This window comes from Chiloscyllium plagiosum, unplaced genomic scaffold (genome assembly GCF_037043375.1).
Source record: "Chiloscyllium plagiosum isolate Xiang-an unplaced genomic scaffold, Cpla_swu_hap1 HiC_scaffold_17, whole genome shotgun sequence".
In the NCBI taxonomy this organism is placed as follows: Eukaryota; Metazoa; Chordata; class Chondrichthyes; order Orectolobiformes; family Hemiscylliidae; genus Chiloscyllium; species Chiloscyllium plagiosum.
Genome location: NW_028270155.1, coordinates 23,173,755 through 23,190,595, shown reverse-complemented (window position 1 = coordinate 23,190,595; position 16,841 = coordinate 23,173,755). Strand labels below are relative to the sequence as shown.

Below are 16,841 nucleotides of genomic sequence, written 5' to 3'. Positions count from 1 at the left end.
GCATCTTGTAAGTGAATTAAGAAATATTATATGCTTCAAGGAGTCACTCAGTTGACATTGTCAGGGCACAATTTTAATTTTAATTTGGAGGTAAGAAGTCAAAGTAAATTTCCTGCCAAGTGAAAATAGCAGGGAAGATTAGAACCCAAGAGAGGTCAAAAATGTAATCAAAGCAGTTTTTTCTTCATTTCCCTTGTGAGTCCCAGGCAGATATTCCACAGTTTCTGATAAGAAAAGTGTAGGCTTTTGCTGCTGTGCATCTGCTCACCCTTTCCACTCCACCTCCTCACACATTTTCCTGGAACATTATTGGACTGGATCGGTTGCCATTTTTGTCACCTCCCCAGTCTCAGTAAGCAGTCTCCTGATCATGTGATTTTTTTTTTCTCTTGCGACTTCCCAGTGTTTTCACAGCCAGAATAGGCTTGGAAGTCACTAGTGGGATTTAGGTAAAAACAATGACTGCAGATGCTGGAAACCAGAGTCTAGATTAGAGTGGTGCTGGAAAAGCACAGCAGTTCAGGCAACATTTGAGCAGAAAAATCGACATTTCGGGCAAAAGTCCTTCATCAGGAGACTGCTTACTGAGACTGGGGAGGTGACAAAAATGGCAACCGATCCAGTTCAATAATGTCCCAGGAAAATGTGTGAGGAGGTGGAGTGGAAAGGGTGAGCAGATGCACAGCAGCAAAAGCCTATGCTTTTCTTATTCCTGATGAAGGGCTTTTGCCCGAAATGTCGATTTTACTGCTCCTCAGATGCTGCCTGAACTATGCTTTTCCAGCACCACTCTAATCTAGACACTAGTGGATTTAAATGAAACTTGGGCTGAAACAATTCATGCTGCATTTCTTGTACAGCAGTTGAGTCACTAATTACATCTGGCCTGGAGGTAAAATTAAGCTATTGAATCTATTATCCATCACTGATGTAAATGAGTCTTTAACTACATTGTAAATACTATAAATCTTGAAGTCATGCCTGTTATTGCTGTGCTGTTTTGTGTTTTTGTTCTGTTGTGGGTAAGACATCACAAGTTACCTTTGAGTCGGCTACTTAATAAGACATTTCACTATCAATCAAGTATTGCAACAATAATTTAAACTTTATTGCATGCAGCAACAAAATAAGGCCCTTCATTCAGATTTCTAATGTTGACAGCGTTTTGCCTTCATGACAGTGTTTTCAATGCCATACAGGCACCTTAGAAATACCACAATCCTTCGATGAACAAGTGGGAGATGATTTCAATATTAGATCTACATGGGTTTGCAGCCTTAACATTGTTGTGTTCCATAATTCAATTGAAACATTCATTGAAAGTTTTGCTGGCTTCTTTGTTGGATCTTCCAGTCAGCAGCTAAGTCAAAAGGTCTGTATTGATTCCTGGTATCTGATGAGTTAATTCATCACAACCCGGATGATGTTAGGCCACTTTCATTGGTCTCTGCATGCACTACTTACAAATGGAAAATATGCCAGTCTTTCAGTGTTCTCTGTAGGAAGTGTGCATGTGTGAGAAGGAACATTGGATTCAGTAATATTATCTGTCATACTAAAATACATTGGGCAGCACAGTGGCTGAGTGGTTAACATTGCTGCCTCACAGCACCAGGGACCTGGATTCAATTCCTGCCTTGGGTGACTGTCTATGTGGAGTTTGCACATTCTCCCCATGTCTGCATGGGTTTCCTCCCACAATCCAAAGATGTATAGTTCAGGTGAATTGGCCATGCTAAATTGCCCATAGTGTTAGGTGCATTATTCAGGGTAAATAAGGTAGGGGAATGGGTCTAGGTGGGTTACTCTTCAGAGGGTCAAAGTGGACTTGTTGGGCCGAAGGGCCTGTTTCCATGCTGTAGAGAATCTGATCTAACATTAAGTATTGTTTTGGAAAAACACTTTTCCCTTGCAGGGTCTCAGTGCTTTTAGGAGTGGATAATAGGATATAAATTTTGTGAAGAAAAATTGTTCAGGGCGCATATTACTTTAGATAGCATGAAAATCTGTATGTTTTGTGTAACCCTTTATAATTTATCCATTTCATCTAGTAGTTTGCTACTGCATTTGTAAAGGTAATTACGTATAGTTTGAAATGCTTTATCTGGTGTAGTAATTCTGGTGACATTTAATATCAACTAGGCAATAAATCAAGATCCTTGTAAAGTCCACCTACATTTATCACAGCTGAAAGTGCATCCATTCTAAGGATTTTATGTATGTTACCAATCAAAATTATGAAAGTATGATTTGGTTACATGTTTATGAAGGTCAAAAACTCTTCACAAGAAATTAGATTGTGCAGAAGGTATAGCGAAGAGCAATACACATCTCTGGGCAAGTTCAGGAGAAATTAATGTGGAGAAGATTGTCACTGCCATCAAAAGCATCTGTTTCTGAGGTGCTCTCACACACATTTGCAGAAACTTTATTTTCCTGGGATTTTTATCGTTCTACACAGGTATGGTGTATGGCAAATTGAGCTCTTGTGAAACTCATTCATTCTCAAGGTCACTAATGTTGCAGATTCTAATTCAGTAAAAATTTAAAGTTTAACTGGGCTAGAGCCAGATAAATGAGTCAACAATATATCTGCCCCAAGATGATCAGAAGCTAATCATTCTTTTGACAGTGATTGAATCCATACTGGATCTTGCTATGTAAACGTCATTTAATAGTACAAGAGGACCTGTGAAATTTCAATTTAAAATTGCAGTTGTTCCTTATCATTGTTGCTCTCAGTTCCCAGTTAAACAAATCTTGATTTTAAATTTCTCATCCTTGTTTCAATTCCTTCAATGAATGAATTAGCTGATCTTATCTCTGTAATCTTCTCGAGTTCACAATCCTCTAACTTCTTCCTCCAATTTTGGTCTGTTGTGCACCCTCAGTTTTAATTGCTGCACCATTGGTGGCCACGCCCATAGCTGCCAAGGCTTTGAGCTCTGGAATTTTGTCTAAATCAATCTTTGACTAGGTTTTGGTACCTATCCTCATATTTCTTAGGTGGCTCAGTGTTTGATTCTGCTCCTGTGAAGCACTTTGTGATGTTTGACTGTGTTAACAGCACTGTATAGTTACAGTCGTAGCTGTCACAAACAACAGCAATTTTAGGCTGAGCTAAATTTGAAAAGTAATAGTGAACCGATTTGATCCAAAGAGAATAATGTGTCTTGTGTTGCAAGAGTGATTGACCATTGTGACTGAGAAATAACCAGGGTTGTGCTCAACCCCCCCATGTGCCTTTCTGATGAATTAAATCTCCAGAACTATCGAAAAAGGTAGTGAGCAGCGATGTAGGATTTTCTTTTGATACTGCAGTTGCACTTGATTATTGTCGTAATGAACTATAGAGAAACATTTATTTTTCATTGTAATATTAAATCTCTGATGTTGGTGACAGACAATGCATAAAAAAAGCAAAGTCAGAGAGTTTAATATTTGAACTGAATGGTAAGTCTTTGTGTAATCTGACATTAGCCCAGATTCTGCAGTTTATTGATTTATATCAGAGATGAAAAAACATGGGGACAGTGGGAGAATTTGAAAGTCCACAAAACGAATTCACACATGGGATGATTAATTGGGAAAATCCGCTGCCTCAAATGGAATGGAAGTGGTGAGATACTGCTTCCATAGTTACAGGGTGGTTCTCTCCAATGCATGCTGATGATAAGCTCATCAGAGGGCATGGGACAGAAGCAACCTGTCCATGAAGGAGCAGCGATCAGTTAGGTAAGTAATGATGGTAAGTCTGGTCAGGACGAGTGTAGGTGGAAGGTAGAAGGCAGTTGCTAAGAAGTTTAGGGAGGGAGAAGGAGGCTACAAGAGGAGACCAGAGAGGAGAGGCAATCTGCAAGAATGTTATGGGGGAGATGGAGGTCACAAGAGGGGTAGCAGGTAGCCTGCAGAGGAGAGTGAACTTGTCATCAATGAGATACTCAGCTAACTCAAATCCAATTTAACTTTAAATCAATGAGACCGTGAATTCTTTGCAAATAAATGTGGAATCTCCAGTTTAATACTACGTTATGTTCAGGAGCTACTGGACTTGGGAAAATTATACTGTATCCTATTGAATTGAACATGGTTAATTACTAAATTTAAATCTGGGATTAAGATCGGAGATGCAATATAAAGGTTGTAAGTGCCTGGAAAAAAAATTTGCAGTTTTGTGCACATTTGATGGAATTGCATTAGTTGTGATCTTAAGAAAATGTCTTTCAGGTGATAGTTTTTTGTATGCAGAAGTGTGTGTGTGGGAGTTCTTTTGAAAATAAAATTTCTGTGCTAAACCTGTTGCCTTATATTGATTTAAAGATTGTTCTGTTTGGGAAGTTAATGCTTTCCTTGTATTGTGGCATTAAATTTAATGAGGAGCTGGTTATTAATAAGAATATTGATGAATCACTATAATTCTGTTAGTGAGCTTTGAGAAGATTTGTAGCTCAGGTCTGTATGTAAGCTTGCTCACTGAGCTGGAAGGTTCGTTTTCAAACATTTCATCACCATACAAGGTAACATCATCAGTGAGCCTCTGCTGAAGCACTGGTGTTACGACCCACTTTCTATTTATGTGTTTAGGTTTCCTTGGGTTGGTGATACCATTTCCTGTGGTGATGTAATTTCCTGTGGTGATGTCATTTCATGTTATTTTTCTCAGAGGATAGTAAATGGGGTCCAAGTTGATGTATTTGTTGATAGAGTTCTAGTTGGAATGCCATGCTTCTAGGTCTAGCTCCTAGAAGCATGGCATTCCAACTGGAACTCTATCAACAAACACATCAACTTGGACCCTGTTTGCCACTCTCTGAGAAAAAGAAAAGGAAATAATATCACCACAGAAAATGATGTTACCACAGGAAATAGTATCACCAACCCAAGGAAACCTAAACACATAAATAGAGAGCAGGTCATAACACCAGTGCTTCATCGGAGGCTTACTGATGATGTTACCGAGTATGGTAACAAAATGTCTGAAAATGAACTTTCCAGCTCAGTGAACAAACATCATCCATAGTTCTGCTTTTCTGTGAATCCAATTACTGCATATGTCAAGACAAATATGGTAGTATTGTTACTAACTCATTGCATCACCTCATCAATTAGGTGAGAATGAAAACGTAGCCCTGGAAAATCAAAAAATAGCCCTCAGAATATCGAAGAGGAATTCTTGAAAAACTTATTTTGTCTCCTGCATCATATATTTTGTTTTTAACACTTTGCATTAAAGCTTTTGGGAGTGAATTTAATTACTACTAGGAGAGTGGGGGATGTAAGTGCATGATAGTGAAGAAGCACTGATTCTGCATCTTGTTTGAAGTTCCATTTCCTCAACTAATACCTCAAAATAAAAAAAAATGGCAGGGCAATAGGGTCAAGAACCATTGAGGATGATGTATTATTATTAGAAGGACATGAAATCTGAAAAGGTTAGAAAAACAGAGATGTAAAGGTCAGTTTTATTACTCTGGTACAATGCAGAAATCCTAGTATGACATATGTAATGTATTATCAATGGGATGTCAAGATAATTGACAAAAGAACCAGAGGAGGGAGATAAGATAAGCAGGATTTGTTTTACACAGTGAGATGTTATAATCGAGAATGCACAGCCTGAAAGTAAATTGGGAGCAGATTTAGTCATATATTTCAAAGAAAATAATTGAATATATACCTATAAAGCCAATTTCCAGGTTATAGGAAAAGAGCATAGGAGTATGTCTAATTGAATACCTCTTTCAAAGAGCAAACATAAGCACAATAGACTGAATGACCTCCTTTGTGTTGCGAGGTTCTATGGGGATAAGTTTTTTAATCGCAAAAATGGAGTGGGTTTGATTAAGATAGGATTTTTTTAAAAGAAACTCATATCTGTTTTTAATTCCTGAAGTGTCTTAATAATTTTCTTATGTTAACAGTACTACATAATTTACAAATTGCTGTAATTGCCATTTAATATTATATTAAATTAGTATTTGACAAATCACATTACTTGAATGCAGCATATTAATTTTCACTTCTTTCAAATCTTTTCTTTTCAGTGTGAAGATGGTGTTGTTGTGGACCCTGGGTGATATCTTTAAGACAACCTACTTCATTATTAATGCAACTCCAGTACAATTCTGGATTTGTGGAACTGTTCAGATTTGCATTGACATTGCAATTTTCTTTCAGGTGTTCATCTATGGACAAGGAGATCATGAAAAATATATGTAACAAGATTGCATAGTGACAGAGAATGGCTGCCTGGGTAGCAAAATATGATGCACAGTGTGGCTTTAATATGTTTTTCTTGCCATTTCTATGGAAGAATATCTTGTGCTATCACAGTATTGAAAGTATCCAAAGTGCCTTAACCAAAAAACAACTTCTGCCATAATTTATTTCCTGTTGCTGTCCAAACTTTCCAAACATAAACCAAATCATACTTCCAACATGTATGAAGATGTCTTTAAATGTCTCATCACTTAGCTATCAGCCAATGAGAACAGCAGCAACAAGAACAGAGAAGTATTCACCATTGTAAATGATGCATTAAGGTCTGACATGATGATTGTCGCATGTTTATTTGAAATACTGAAAATAGTCTTGTTTGATGACCTCTCCACTGTTTTATTCCATTTCTACTTTCTCTTTGTATTTCATTGTCTTCTTTTAAAAAAATCAATTATGCAGCTTTATACTTGGCCATTCCCCAAGCAGTATATTGGTTAGTAATCAGCCATTTGGTACAGCAACTAAACATGAAATTTAATTTGGTATAATATAAATGCGCAGTGAAGCCTTTGAGTGAATAATTGGAATAGTAACCTTGAATAACGAGTGTCATAAAAATGGGCATCATTGCTGAAAACAGTTCAGATTCTAAAACCTATTTTTATTGGAAAAGTGTTTTAAAAGATATTTCCAGCTTAGTCAGATATTTTTTTAAGTACCCTAAAGGAAAATAAAGCCTCCTTTTTGTCAAACTGTTAAGACAACAAAAAGAACATTCTGTTATAAAAAACTAACTCTTATTTAGATACTAATTTAACAGTTCAACATAAATACACTCATTGTACCACTTCTGGCTCAAAAATACTCTACACATTGTGCCTCGAACAATACTTCAGTCATTAGATCCAAAGCTTGTTTTCTTTTGAAATATTTCTTGTCTGTCTGAGATGGAATTTAGGGATTTTTTTTCTTTTATGTTCAGAGGTGACTGTCTGCCTCCAGTTTGCAGAAAAGATGTATGTGTGACTGTGCTGCCTTCCTGCATTTGCCAATGTGAGAACCAGGTCAATGCAAGCCTTAGCCTCATTAAAATGCGATGCTTGTTAGGCACAGAATGGCTATAGATTGACTTATGAGCTGAGGTAGCATATCAGATTAGGTCAGTTTGGTGAGACGAGGTGGATTCTTGATTCAAAGGTGGGTCTCAAATGGGGCAGGAGGGCAGCTGATGGTAGATTCACAAGGAATACTGTGTGGACGTCACTCTGGTTTGTTGGATTGTTTTGTAAACTGCTACCAGGGGTCTCCTAAGAACTGCACTGATTAGGCTTCATAGCACCCCCTACCAGTGGTGCATACCTAAAAGTTACCATTGAGTCCCAGAGCCAGCCATTTCTCATACTCACACATTCTCCTGCCTGTTTCAGGTGGGCAGCATATTCACACAATAGGTGGGCTGCCTGAAAATTCCATTGGATCACTCCCAGCCAACTCCCACTCCCACCCATCAAACTGATTTTCAATTGCTGGCCATTTCTTTTTCCAGCAAAGAAAGGACAGCCAACAATTGAGATTCGCCCTCAATATTTCAGAACAAGGGCTCTCAGAGTCATAAGTGTGGTGCTGGAAAAGCACAGCAGGTCAGGCAACATCCAAGGAGTAGGAAAGTTGACATTTTGGGCATAAGCCCTTCATCAGCCTTCAACGACTTTCAGAGTTATGTATGAGCATTGTTTTTTTTTATTTTGCTTCTAACACTCACTTTAAGCTGTGAGCAAAAATTGGAAAGAAATAACAAAAAAGAAGTCTAATAAAACACTGGGACTACAGTAGCACATGAATACTGTGGCAATGGGAGCAGGTTAGATGCTGCAAACGTACAGCAAGGAACTCACTGCCTTACTTACCAAAGCTTATGCAAGGCACAAGTTCAGTGTGTGATGAGACATCCCCCTTTTACCTGGAAGAGTGCAGCACCAACAGCATTCAACTAGCTCTTCACCATTTAGACAAAGCAGTCCAATCATCAACATTTTCTCCCTCTACCACCAAAGCAGAGTGGTAGTGGTGCGTAGCATCTACAAGATGCATGGTAGCAATTCACTCAGATCTTTAGCTAGCATGCTCCAACACATGATCTCTACTACCTAGAAGGATAGAGGAAGCAGATACATGGGAAAACCATCATCTGCACCACCATCTGCCAACTTGGACACTTGGATGCCATGCTAGCTTGGAACTTTATCATGTTCCTTCACTGTCACTGGGTCAAAATCCTGGAACTTCCTGAATACTATTGCTGTGGGTATACCTACTCCACATGAACTGCAGCAGTTCAAGAGGTAACTCATTCCTACCTGCTCAGTGGCAACTAGGGATAGTAATAAATGCTGACCTAGCCAGCAATGCCCACATCCAATGAATGAATTAAATAGAAATATTCAGTTTGTCAGCCAGTAGCTGCAGAGAGAAAAATATAGTTAACTTTTCAGGCCAATGACCATTCATCAGAACTCAGACTCCACAGTATTTTGCTTTTTTATTAACTAAAAGACTGTTACTACTTTAATTTATCAGTATCAGCATATTTCCCTTTGCCTTAACTTTTAACAGACCAGAGTACATTATGTGGAGTTCTATTATCTGATCAAACTATTAATAAGAAGTTAATTCTAATTGTGAAATCCTAAAATTGTAATTGCAACATTTTACTGTTTGAGAATCCACATCAATTTTACCCATTTCCCTGGTGCTGTTTGATGTCATGGTATCAATTTGAAAATATAACATTTGTTTTAAACTTCTTTCCATAACTGATTAGTTCCTTTACATCAGGATATGAAATGCAGGATATTCTCAGCTGCTTCACCAAATTATCATTATTCCTTTGGGAAGAGTCTGATGGATCCATTTGAAAAATGCCTAAACATTTGGGGAAATCCCATTTATCCTTTTTAAGGCTAGACCCTTCCCAACCAGTATTTCTAAGCAGGTTCATTTGTGAATGGGAAGTCAATGTGTTGTGAGTTCCTCATTCCAGATTTCACCAGTGCAAATTTGGATGTGAGTAGCCCGTTATATGAGGCATAAGAACCTTCAGTTTGCCAGAGATGAGGATTACCAGAGGAACTAGCCCCAAGGGATCGATGAAACTGATAGAATTGCATGGGTCTCTGAAGAGCAACACCATCATTTCTGAATGAAGTTTGGTCCTGGGCTTCATAACCATCCCCTCTTCTGACCTTCCAGATGGAAATCAGTTGAACTTGGCAGGTGCCTATAGTCAAGCTCATGCTCCCTAACTTAACCAAGCACCAGCCTACCACTGCAACTGTGAGAGTGTTAGTGCTACACTGTGTCAATGGTGAAATACCAGAGTAATTTTTGCAATTGAAACATTTATAATTTGGGGGTTCTTACGTCGGCTTTTCATTTATTTTCATCTATAACATTTTGCACAAATATTTTTTTAAAAGTATGCTTCCAATATATATTTATGTTACATGAATAAAGTAGAATCTACTAGTGCAATGCAAAAGTTAGTTAGATGGTTTGTGCATAGGCAATTATAGATGGTGAATTTTTTTTCCTCACCATTCAGAAAGGTTTGATTTCTTAGTTTATGCTGTTACAGAATGTCCTGTCAGTGATTCTCAGGTTCAGCTTCACTGAAATCCAGCAGGGCTGGGCGACTTTCTATTACATAATTAATTATGTTTTGTGAACATGAGTCATACACTGACAGTGAATTTACCTAAGATGCCAATGCCAATTATTGTTTTACAGATTGACTTTGGACTGTTACCTAATACATGCATCTATAAGTAAAGATGATATTACATTAACAACTGAAAGAATGTTATATATTGATGTGCTTTGTCATTGATTGACATTAATCCATCATTTCTTTTGCCAAAGCCTTTTAATAATTTAAGGATGTTGATCCTCTTTGGCTGTTTTAATGTACAGATTCTTGCAATATGCAGAAACAGTTTTCTTGTGTAGTTCCTGTCAGTATAATCTGAAACATGTTGGTTCTATCCTTTTAAATGTTGTTATCATAAATAAATATCTGCCATCACTGCAGGATTGATTTCACGACCCATTCTGAAATTGTAGCCAGGCGCTTAAAAAAAAAATCATGTAAAATGACTAGCTTTAATATAACAATGTAGCATTTTAGTTCAGCTATTCATTCATTTATGCATGATAGACTTTTACATTCAGCTTGATAATAATTAAAGATGCTTTAATACAGAACAAGTATTCTTTGAAGGCATTCCTGATACAATGTACAACTTACGGTGACTGAACAAGTTTGTACATATTTCTACTGGATACCGCAGTGAATTTCAGGCAGTGGCTACTCTCAGATTTTAGGTTATACTGACAGAAACAACACAAGACAAAGTTAAGCTAACATCTGATTTATGCCAAGAGAAATATCTTGCACAACTAAAACTTAATCTCAGCTGCGTGAATCTACATTATCTCCAAGTGGTGGTGCTTCACATCTAGTTTCCACTGATGAAATTCTCTGTCATTTTATTACTTGGAACATGTTGTAGAGAATTTCAGCTACTTAGCTAATTATCACTGGCTGAAACAGGATTGCCAGAACAAACAGTTGGCAGTGAAAAATCTGAGACTTCCTTGATGATGTCCAGTTTTGCTTTGTATGCTGCCAGTATCACTGGAGTCTAATCTGTGAGATATCTATGACATTTCTAGATTTCTCTGGTTGGATTCTATAATACCACCTGTTGTATACAACAGAACCAATGAGCTTTTCCCTAGAGTTATGTCTCACAGTTCAGTAAGTGTTACTCAGAAGAATGCAGGAGGTGGTTTTGTGAAGATGCCAACTTTGCTAACCTTGTCAGATGAGCTGATCATGTTATTGAGCTACAATGTTATCAATCCTATCTGTTGAAGCCCAAGCTAAGATTCTCAGAATTTCTTCAGATGTGTGCTCAAACATTGCAGATGAGTTTATATCAATCTATGCAAATAAGTATCTTTGTTTCTTTTGAATCCTGTGGGTCAACATAACTTTTGATAATGTTTATATAAACTATCCTGTTTATCTTCAAGTACTGGTTTGTAAAGAAGAAAGAAATTTGTTCAGACAAGTAAATGTCATTGTGCAAAATAGCAGGAGAATGCTGCATTTGATGTCATGCTTAATATTCCATTGTTAATATGGATAACAGTATCAGATTGCTGTATTAAAGCACTTTGTAAAAATATTGATCTTTGGTCATATCAGTGAATCATTAATTGTGGATTTTCCAAAAGCAATTTGGAACCCCGCACTGCCCGGTTCTACCTCCGTCCCAAGATTCACAAGCCTGCCCACCCTGGCCGACCCATTGTCTCAGCATGTTCCTGACCCACTGAACTCATTTCTACCTACCTTGACACTGTCCTATTCCGGATCAGTGGTGCTGGAAGAGCACAGCAATTCAGGCAGCATCCGAGGACAGGCAAAATCGGCAGCATCATGTCCTATTCCCCCTAGTCCAGGAACTCCTCACATATGTTCGAGACACCACCCATGCCCTCTACCTCCTCCAAGACTTCTGTTTCCCCGGCCCCCAACGCCTCATCTTCACCATGGATATCCAATCCCTCTACACCTCCATCCGCCATGACCAGGGCCTCCAAGCCCTCAGTTTCTTCCTCTCCCGATGTCCCCAACAGTACCCTTCCACCGACACTCTCATTCGTTTGGCTGAACTGGTCCTCACCCTTAACAATTTCTCCTTCGAATCCTCCCACTTCCTCCAGACCAAAGGGGTAGCCATGGGCACCCGTATGGGCCCCAGCTATGCCTGTCTCTTTATTGGCTACGTAGAACAGTCCATCTTCTGTAGTTACAACGGAACCACTCCCCACCTCTTCCTCCGCTACATTGATGACTGCATTGGCGCTACCTCGTGCTCCCGCGATGTGGTTGAGTAATTCATCAACTTTACCAACACATTCCACCCTGACCTTAAATTTACCTGGACCATCTCTGACACCTCCCTCCCCTTCCTGGACCTCTCCATCTCCATTAATGACGACCAACTTGACATCGACATTTTTTACAAACCCACCGACTCCCACAGCTACCTGGATTATACCACTTCCCACCTTACCTCCTGCAAAAATGCCATTCCATATTCCCAATTCCGCCGCCTCCGCCGTATCTGCTCCCAGGAGGACCAGTTCCACCACAGAACGCACCAGATGGCCTCCTTCTTCTTTAGAGACCGCAATTTCCCTTCCCACATGGTTAAAGATGCCCTCCAACGCATCGCGTCCACATCCCGCACCTTCGCTCTCAGGCCCCACCCCTCCAACTGTAACAAGGACAGAACCCCCCCGGTGCTCACCTTCCACCCTACCAACCTTCGCATAAACCAAATCATCCGCCGACATTTCCGCCACCTCCAAACAGACCCCACCACCAGGGATATATTTCCCTCCCCACCCATTTCTGCCTTCCGCAAAGACCATTCCTTCCATGACACCTAGTCAGGTCCATGCTTCCCCCCGCCCAACAACCCACCTTCCCATCCTAGCACCTTCCCCTGCCACCGCAGGAATTGCAAAACCTGCGCCCATGCCTCCTCCCTCACCTCCATTCAAGTCCCTAAAGGAGCCTTCCACATCCATCAAAGTTTTATCTGCACATCCACCAATATCATTTATTGTATCTGTTGCTCCCAATGCGGTCTCCTCTACATTGGGGAGACTGGACGCTTCCTAGCAGAGCATTTTAGGGAACATCTCTGGGACACCCGCACCAATCAACCACACCGCCTTGTGGCTCAACATTTCAACTCCCCCTCCCACTCTGCCGAGGATATGGAGGTCCTGAGCCTCCTTCACCGCCACTCCCTCACCACCCGACGCCTGGAGGAAGAATGCCTCACCTTCTGCCTCGGAACACTTCAACCCCAGGGCATCAATGTGGACTTCACCAGTTTCCTCATTTCCCCTTCCCTCACCTCACCCCAGTTCCAAACTTCCAGCTCAGCATCGTCCCCATGACCTGTCCTACCGCCCTATTTTCTTTTCCACCTATCCACTCCACCCTCCCCCCCCGACCTATCACCTTCATCCCCACCCCCTCTCACCTATTGTACTCTATGCTACTTTCTCCCCACCCTCCTCTCATTTGTCTCTCCATCCTTCAGGCACTCTGCCTGTATTCCTGATGAAGGGCTTTTGCCCGAAACGTCGATTTCCCTGCTCCTTGGATGCTGCCTGAACTGCTGTGCTTTTCCAGCACCATTCTACTTCAAAAGTAATTTAACCCTAATATGAGTTAAATTTAAGTTAATAATGCTTTGAATTGAAACAGAACTAAGAATGCATTCAGTTTGGTCTTGATGCATTAAACATAGGGAATGAAATAAAACTTTTTTAAAATTGCAACCTGCTGGTTGTTGTGGAGATTGGCAGCTCATACATTTGGTGCTCCTATCCCATGATTTGATTTAAGATAAAGTATTTAAGGGTCAAGTATCTGCTGCGTTGACTGGCTGCCTCTTTGTGCCATCTGAATTAATAATAACGCTATGACATAAGGAGCAGGATTAGGCCATTCAGCCCCTGAAGCCTAGCCCACCTTTCAACAAGATCATGGCTGATCTGCCGCAAGTCTCAACTTCTCGTGCACCAGCTCTGCTTAGCCCATCAAATCCCTGATATTTCAAACATCTATCATCTCCTTTCTAAATCCTTTCAGTGATCTAGTCTCCACTCTCAAGGATAAAAAATTCCAGACTTTTCATTTCAGTTTTAAAACAGAATCTCTACATTCTGAACCTATGTGCCAGAGTTCAAGATTCCCAGACAAATGAGAAAATGTTCTCAACATCTCTCCTGTCAAGCTCCCTCATAATCTTACATGTTTCGATAAGATCACCACTCATTCTTCTCAACACTAATGAATAAAGGCCTAAACTTTTTAATAAATTATGTATCCAGCCTCTGTTCTTAAATACAGTCTGCCCCAGAGGTAGTGAACTGTAACTTAAACTATAAAACTAACTTTTACTAACTATTATTGCAATGATTCAAAACAACGAAAAGGAGGTTTTAATAGTGGAGGTCAACAAGAAGAGAAATACTATAATTCCACTGTAGGCTAGGAAATCACAATGAATTCAAAAGAGATTAGAGACAGGTGGCCAGTAAGGTCAATTCCTCGGAAGTAGAAGTGAGGTCCTGGCAACTCTAATATAATAAGTCTAATGAGCTTGCATAGGTGGTCAAGTTTGGTGAAGATTTAGAGATACTGGTGTTGGACTGGGGTGTACAAAGTTAAAAATCACACAACACCAGGTTATAGTCCAACAGGTTTAATTGGAAGCACTAGCTTCATCACCTGATAAAGGAGCGTCGCTCCGAAAGCTAGTGCTTCCAATTAAACCTTTTGGACTATAACCTAGTGTTGTGTAATTTTTAAGTTTGGTGAATGCATATTTATATAGCATTTCTTACCTATCATTCCAACAACTTCTCAAGCTGCTCAATGCATGGCAAGATTTAAAGTTTTAAGACCTTTACTATAACATAAGATTACTTAGTAGGCAATGATTGCACCAAATGATATGCATGGTAACTCTCATTAATGTGACCATTAACCCTATACTGCATACATACATTTTACAGAATGCTTCTACAGGATTAATATCTTTGTAGGAAGCAATTCTGCTGTCTCCAACTCTCTTACCCACCTAACCATGGGAAATTTCCCATCAGCGGGATTCCGTCAGGATGCCAATCCTCCCAATTTTACAGGTAGCTTGCTGACAAACCCATTTCCACAGAACTGAGAAAAATCAAGCTTGAGTGGAGCCACAAATCAAACATTGTACTGGTGTGTGCTAAATGTATTCCATTATAACTTTTCCAAATGGTAATTCTGTTAACCTGACAGGACCTATTTTTAATATGAATTATTATATCACTCACATGCAGGCAGGACATGTGTATAATTGAAGCTACTTAAGTTCAAATCCAAGGACAGCTCCAGCATGAGACCCTGTAATTGAATTATTCTCAACCAGTTGTATAAACATACCCCACAGTGTTTCTGATTTTAATAGAGAACATTCTGTTACCAACTGGTAGGAGCAAGCCAGGATTTGCTTGCAGTGAGATACCAAGTACTGAATAAATATGTAATACGTGTGGTGCTGAGATGAAAGAACAGAATTAAAGGAATAAACAATATGTAAAAGTAAATCTCACAGCTATCGCTGGTTGACTGATCTCAGCACTAGCCTCCACAGCTCTTTTCCAAAATGCATAGCTCCTTGAAATTGTTAGCACTGTCCTCAAAATGTCTCAATTATTTTTACGTTTGAATATTGTTGTGCCAGTAAGCTCCTTCTTCTGGGTGTATGGGGTAGTTTCTTCTGGAACAAAATTTTGTTATGACCCTAGCTGATGCCATTATCAGAGAAGTCATATCCCAGTCAAGAGCCCACCCTGATGGAGCAGAATTTTATCTGTTTTGTTTTTAACAAAATGGTCTCTCGCTCAAGTAAATCCATGCAATGCTGCAGCTTTTACTTCAACATCAAAAAGGAAGTTTATTCCAAAAGAAACAATCATGGAATAGAATTATCAAAACTATTTCTAATACAAATTCAAAGGTTTGAAGCATATAGTAAATGTATAATCCCATTAATCCCAAAAAAACTCCTACCTATCCATGCCGACCAGATATCCCAACCCAATCTAGTCCCACCTACCAGCACCCGGACCATATCCCTCCAAACCATTCCTATTCATATACCCATCCAAATGCCTCTTAAATGTTGCAATTGTCCATCCCTAATTGCCCAAAGGGCTGTTAACATCCAACCACATTGCTGTGGGTCTGGAGTCACAAGTAGGGTGGCAGTTTCCTTCCCGAAAGAATTTTAATGAACCGGGTGGACTCTTCCTGACAATCAACAATAGATTCATGGTCATCAGTAGACTCTTGATTCCTTTTTATTAATTTTATACAGAATTCACAATGCCCCATCTACCGTAGCAGGATTTGAATCCAGGTTTCTGGATTAACAGTCCAGCAATAATACCACTAGGCAGTGCCTGTATGTACTCTACATGCATATTGTTGGCATCTGATGTGTACTAGCCTCACTGCCCTCATGCCACATTTCCAAACAATTAACAGTAGCTTTTATGCATCCATGCTGCACTTTAGAGCACAACGTCAGGCATCTAGTTCATAAATCTGACAGTCTGCACCTCAGAGTTGCTGGCTTGCTGTCTTAGAGCTACTCACTTTGCACTCAGCTGGATGTTCCATTGGCATCGAGTTGCCTTGCCTCTTTGTGTTTTAGCACCTCAGCTTGACTTTAAAGGATCACTACTTCTGTCTTGATTGGAAGTTTATCACACGCACAAAGCCAGGCAGCTTGTCACACTTATTAGCAGTCATCAGTCAAGCAGGTGGGCATGCTGCTGTACCGCACAATATGAAATCAATCTCACACCTACACCATGTGCCAGCAACTTATGCAGAAAATGGCCTGCATGTGCCTTAAGTAAACAGCCATGTCGCCAAGTCGAAGGGAAGTAATTCTCAATTAAGTCCAGAGTGACAC

At 39.7% G+C, this 16,841-nt stretch overlaps 1 protein-coding gene across 3 annotated transcripts in view; it reads left to right on the top strand.

The window, feature by feature from the left end:
* Positions 1 to 11,470, top strand: part of LOC122558716 (solute carrier family 66 member 2) — a 74,398-nt gene extending 62,928 nt beyond the window's left edge. For all 3 annotated transcript variants that reach the window (XM_087995751.1, XM_087995750.1, XM_087995748.1), the window contains exon 5: positions 6,045 to 11,470. In XM_087995751.1, coding sequence (XP_087851877.1) covers positions 6,045 to 6,219 — 175 coding nt within the window. In that variant the 3' untranslated portion in view covers positions 6,220 to 11,470. The remainder of the gene's footprint in view (positions 1 to 6,044) is intronic.
* The last annotated feature ends 5,371 nt before the right edge of the window (positions 11,471 to 16,841 follow it).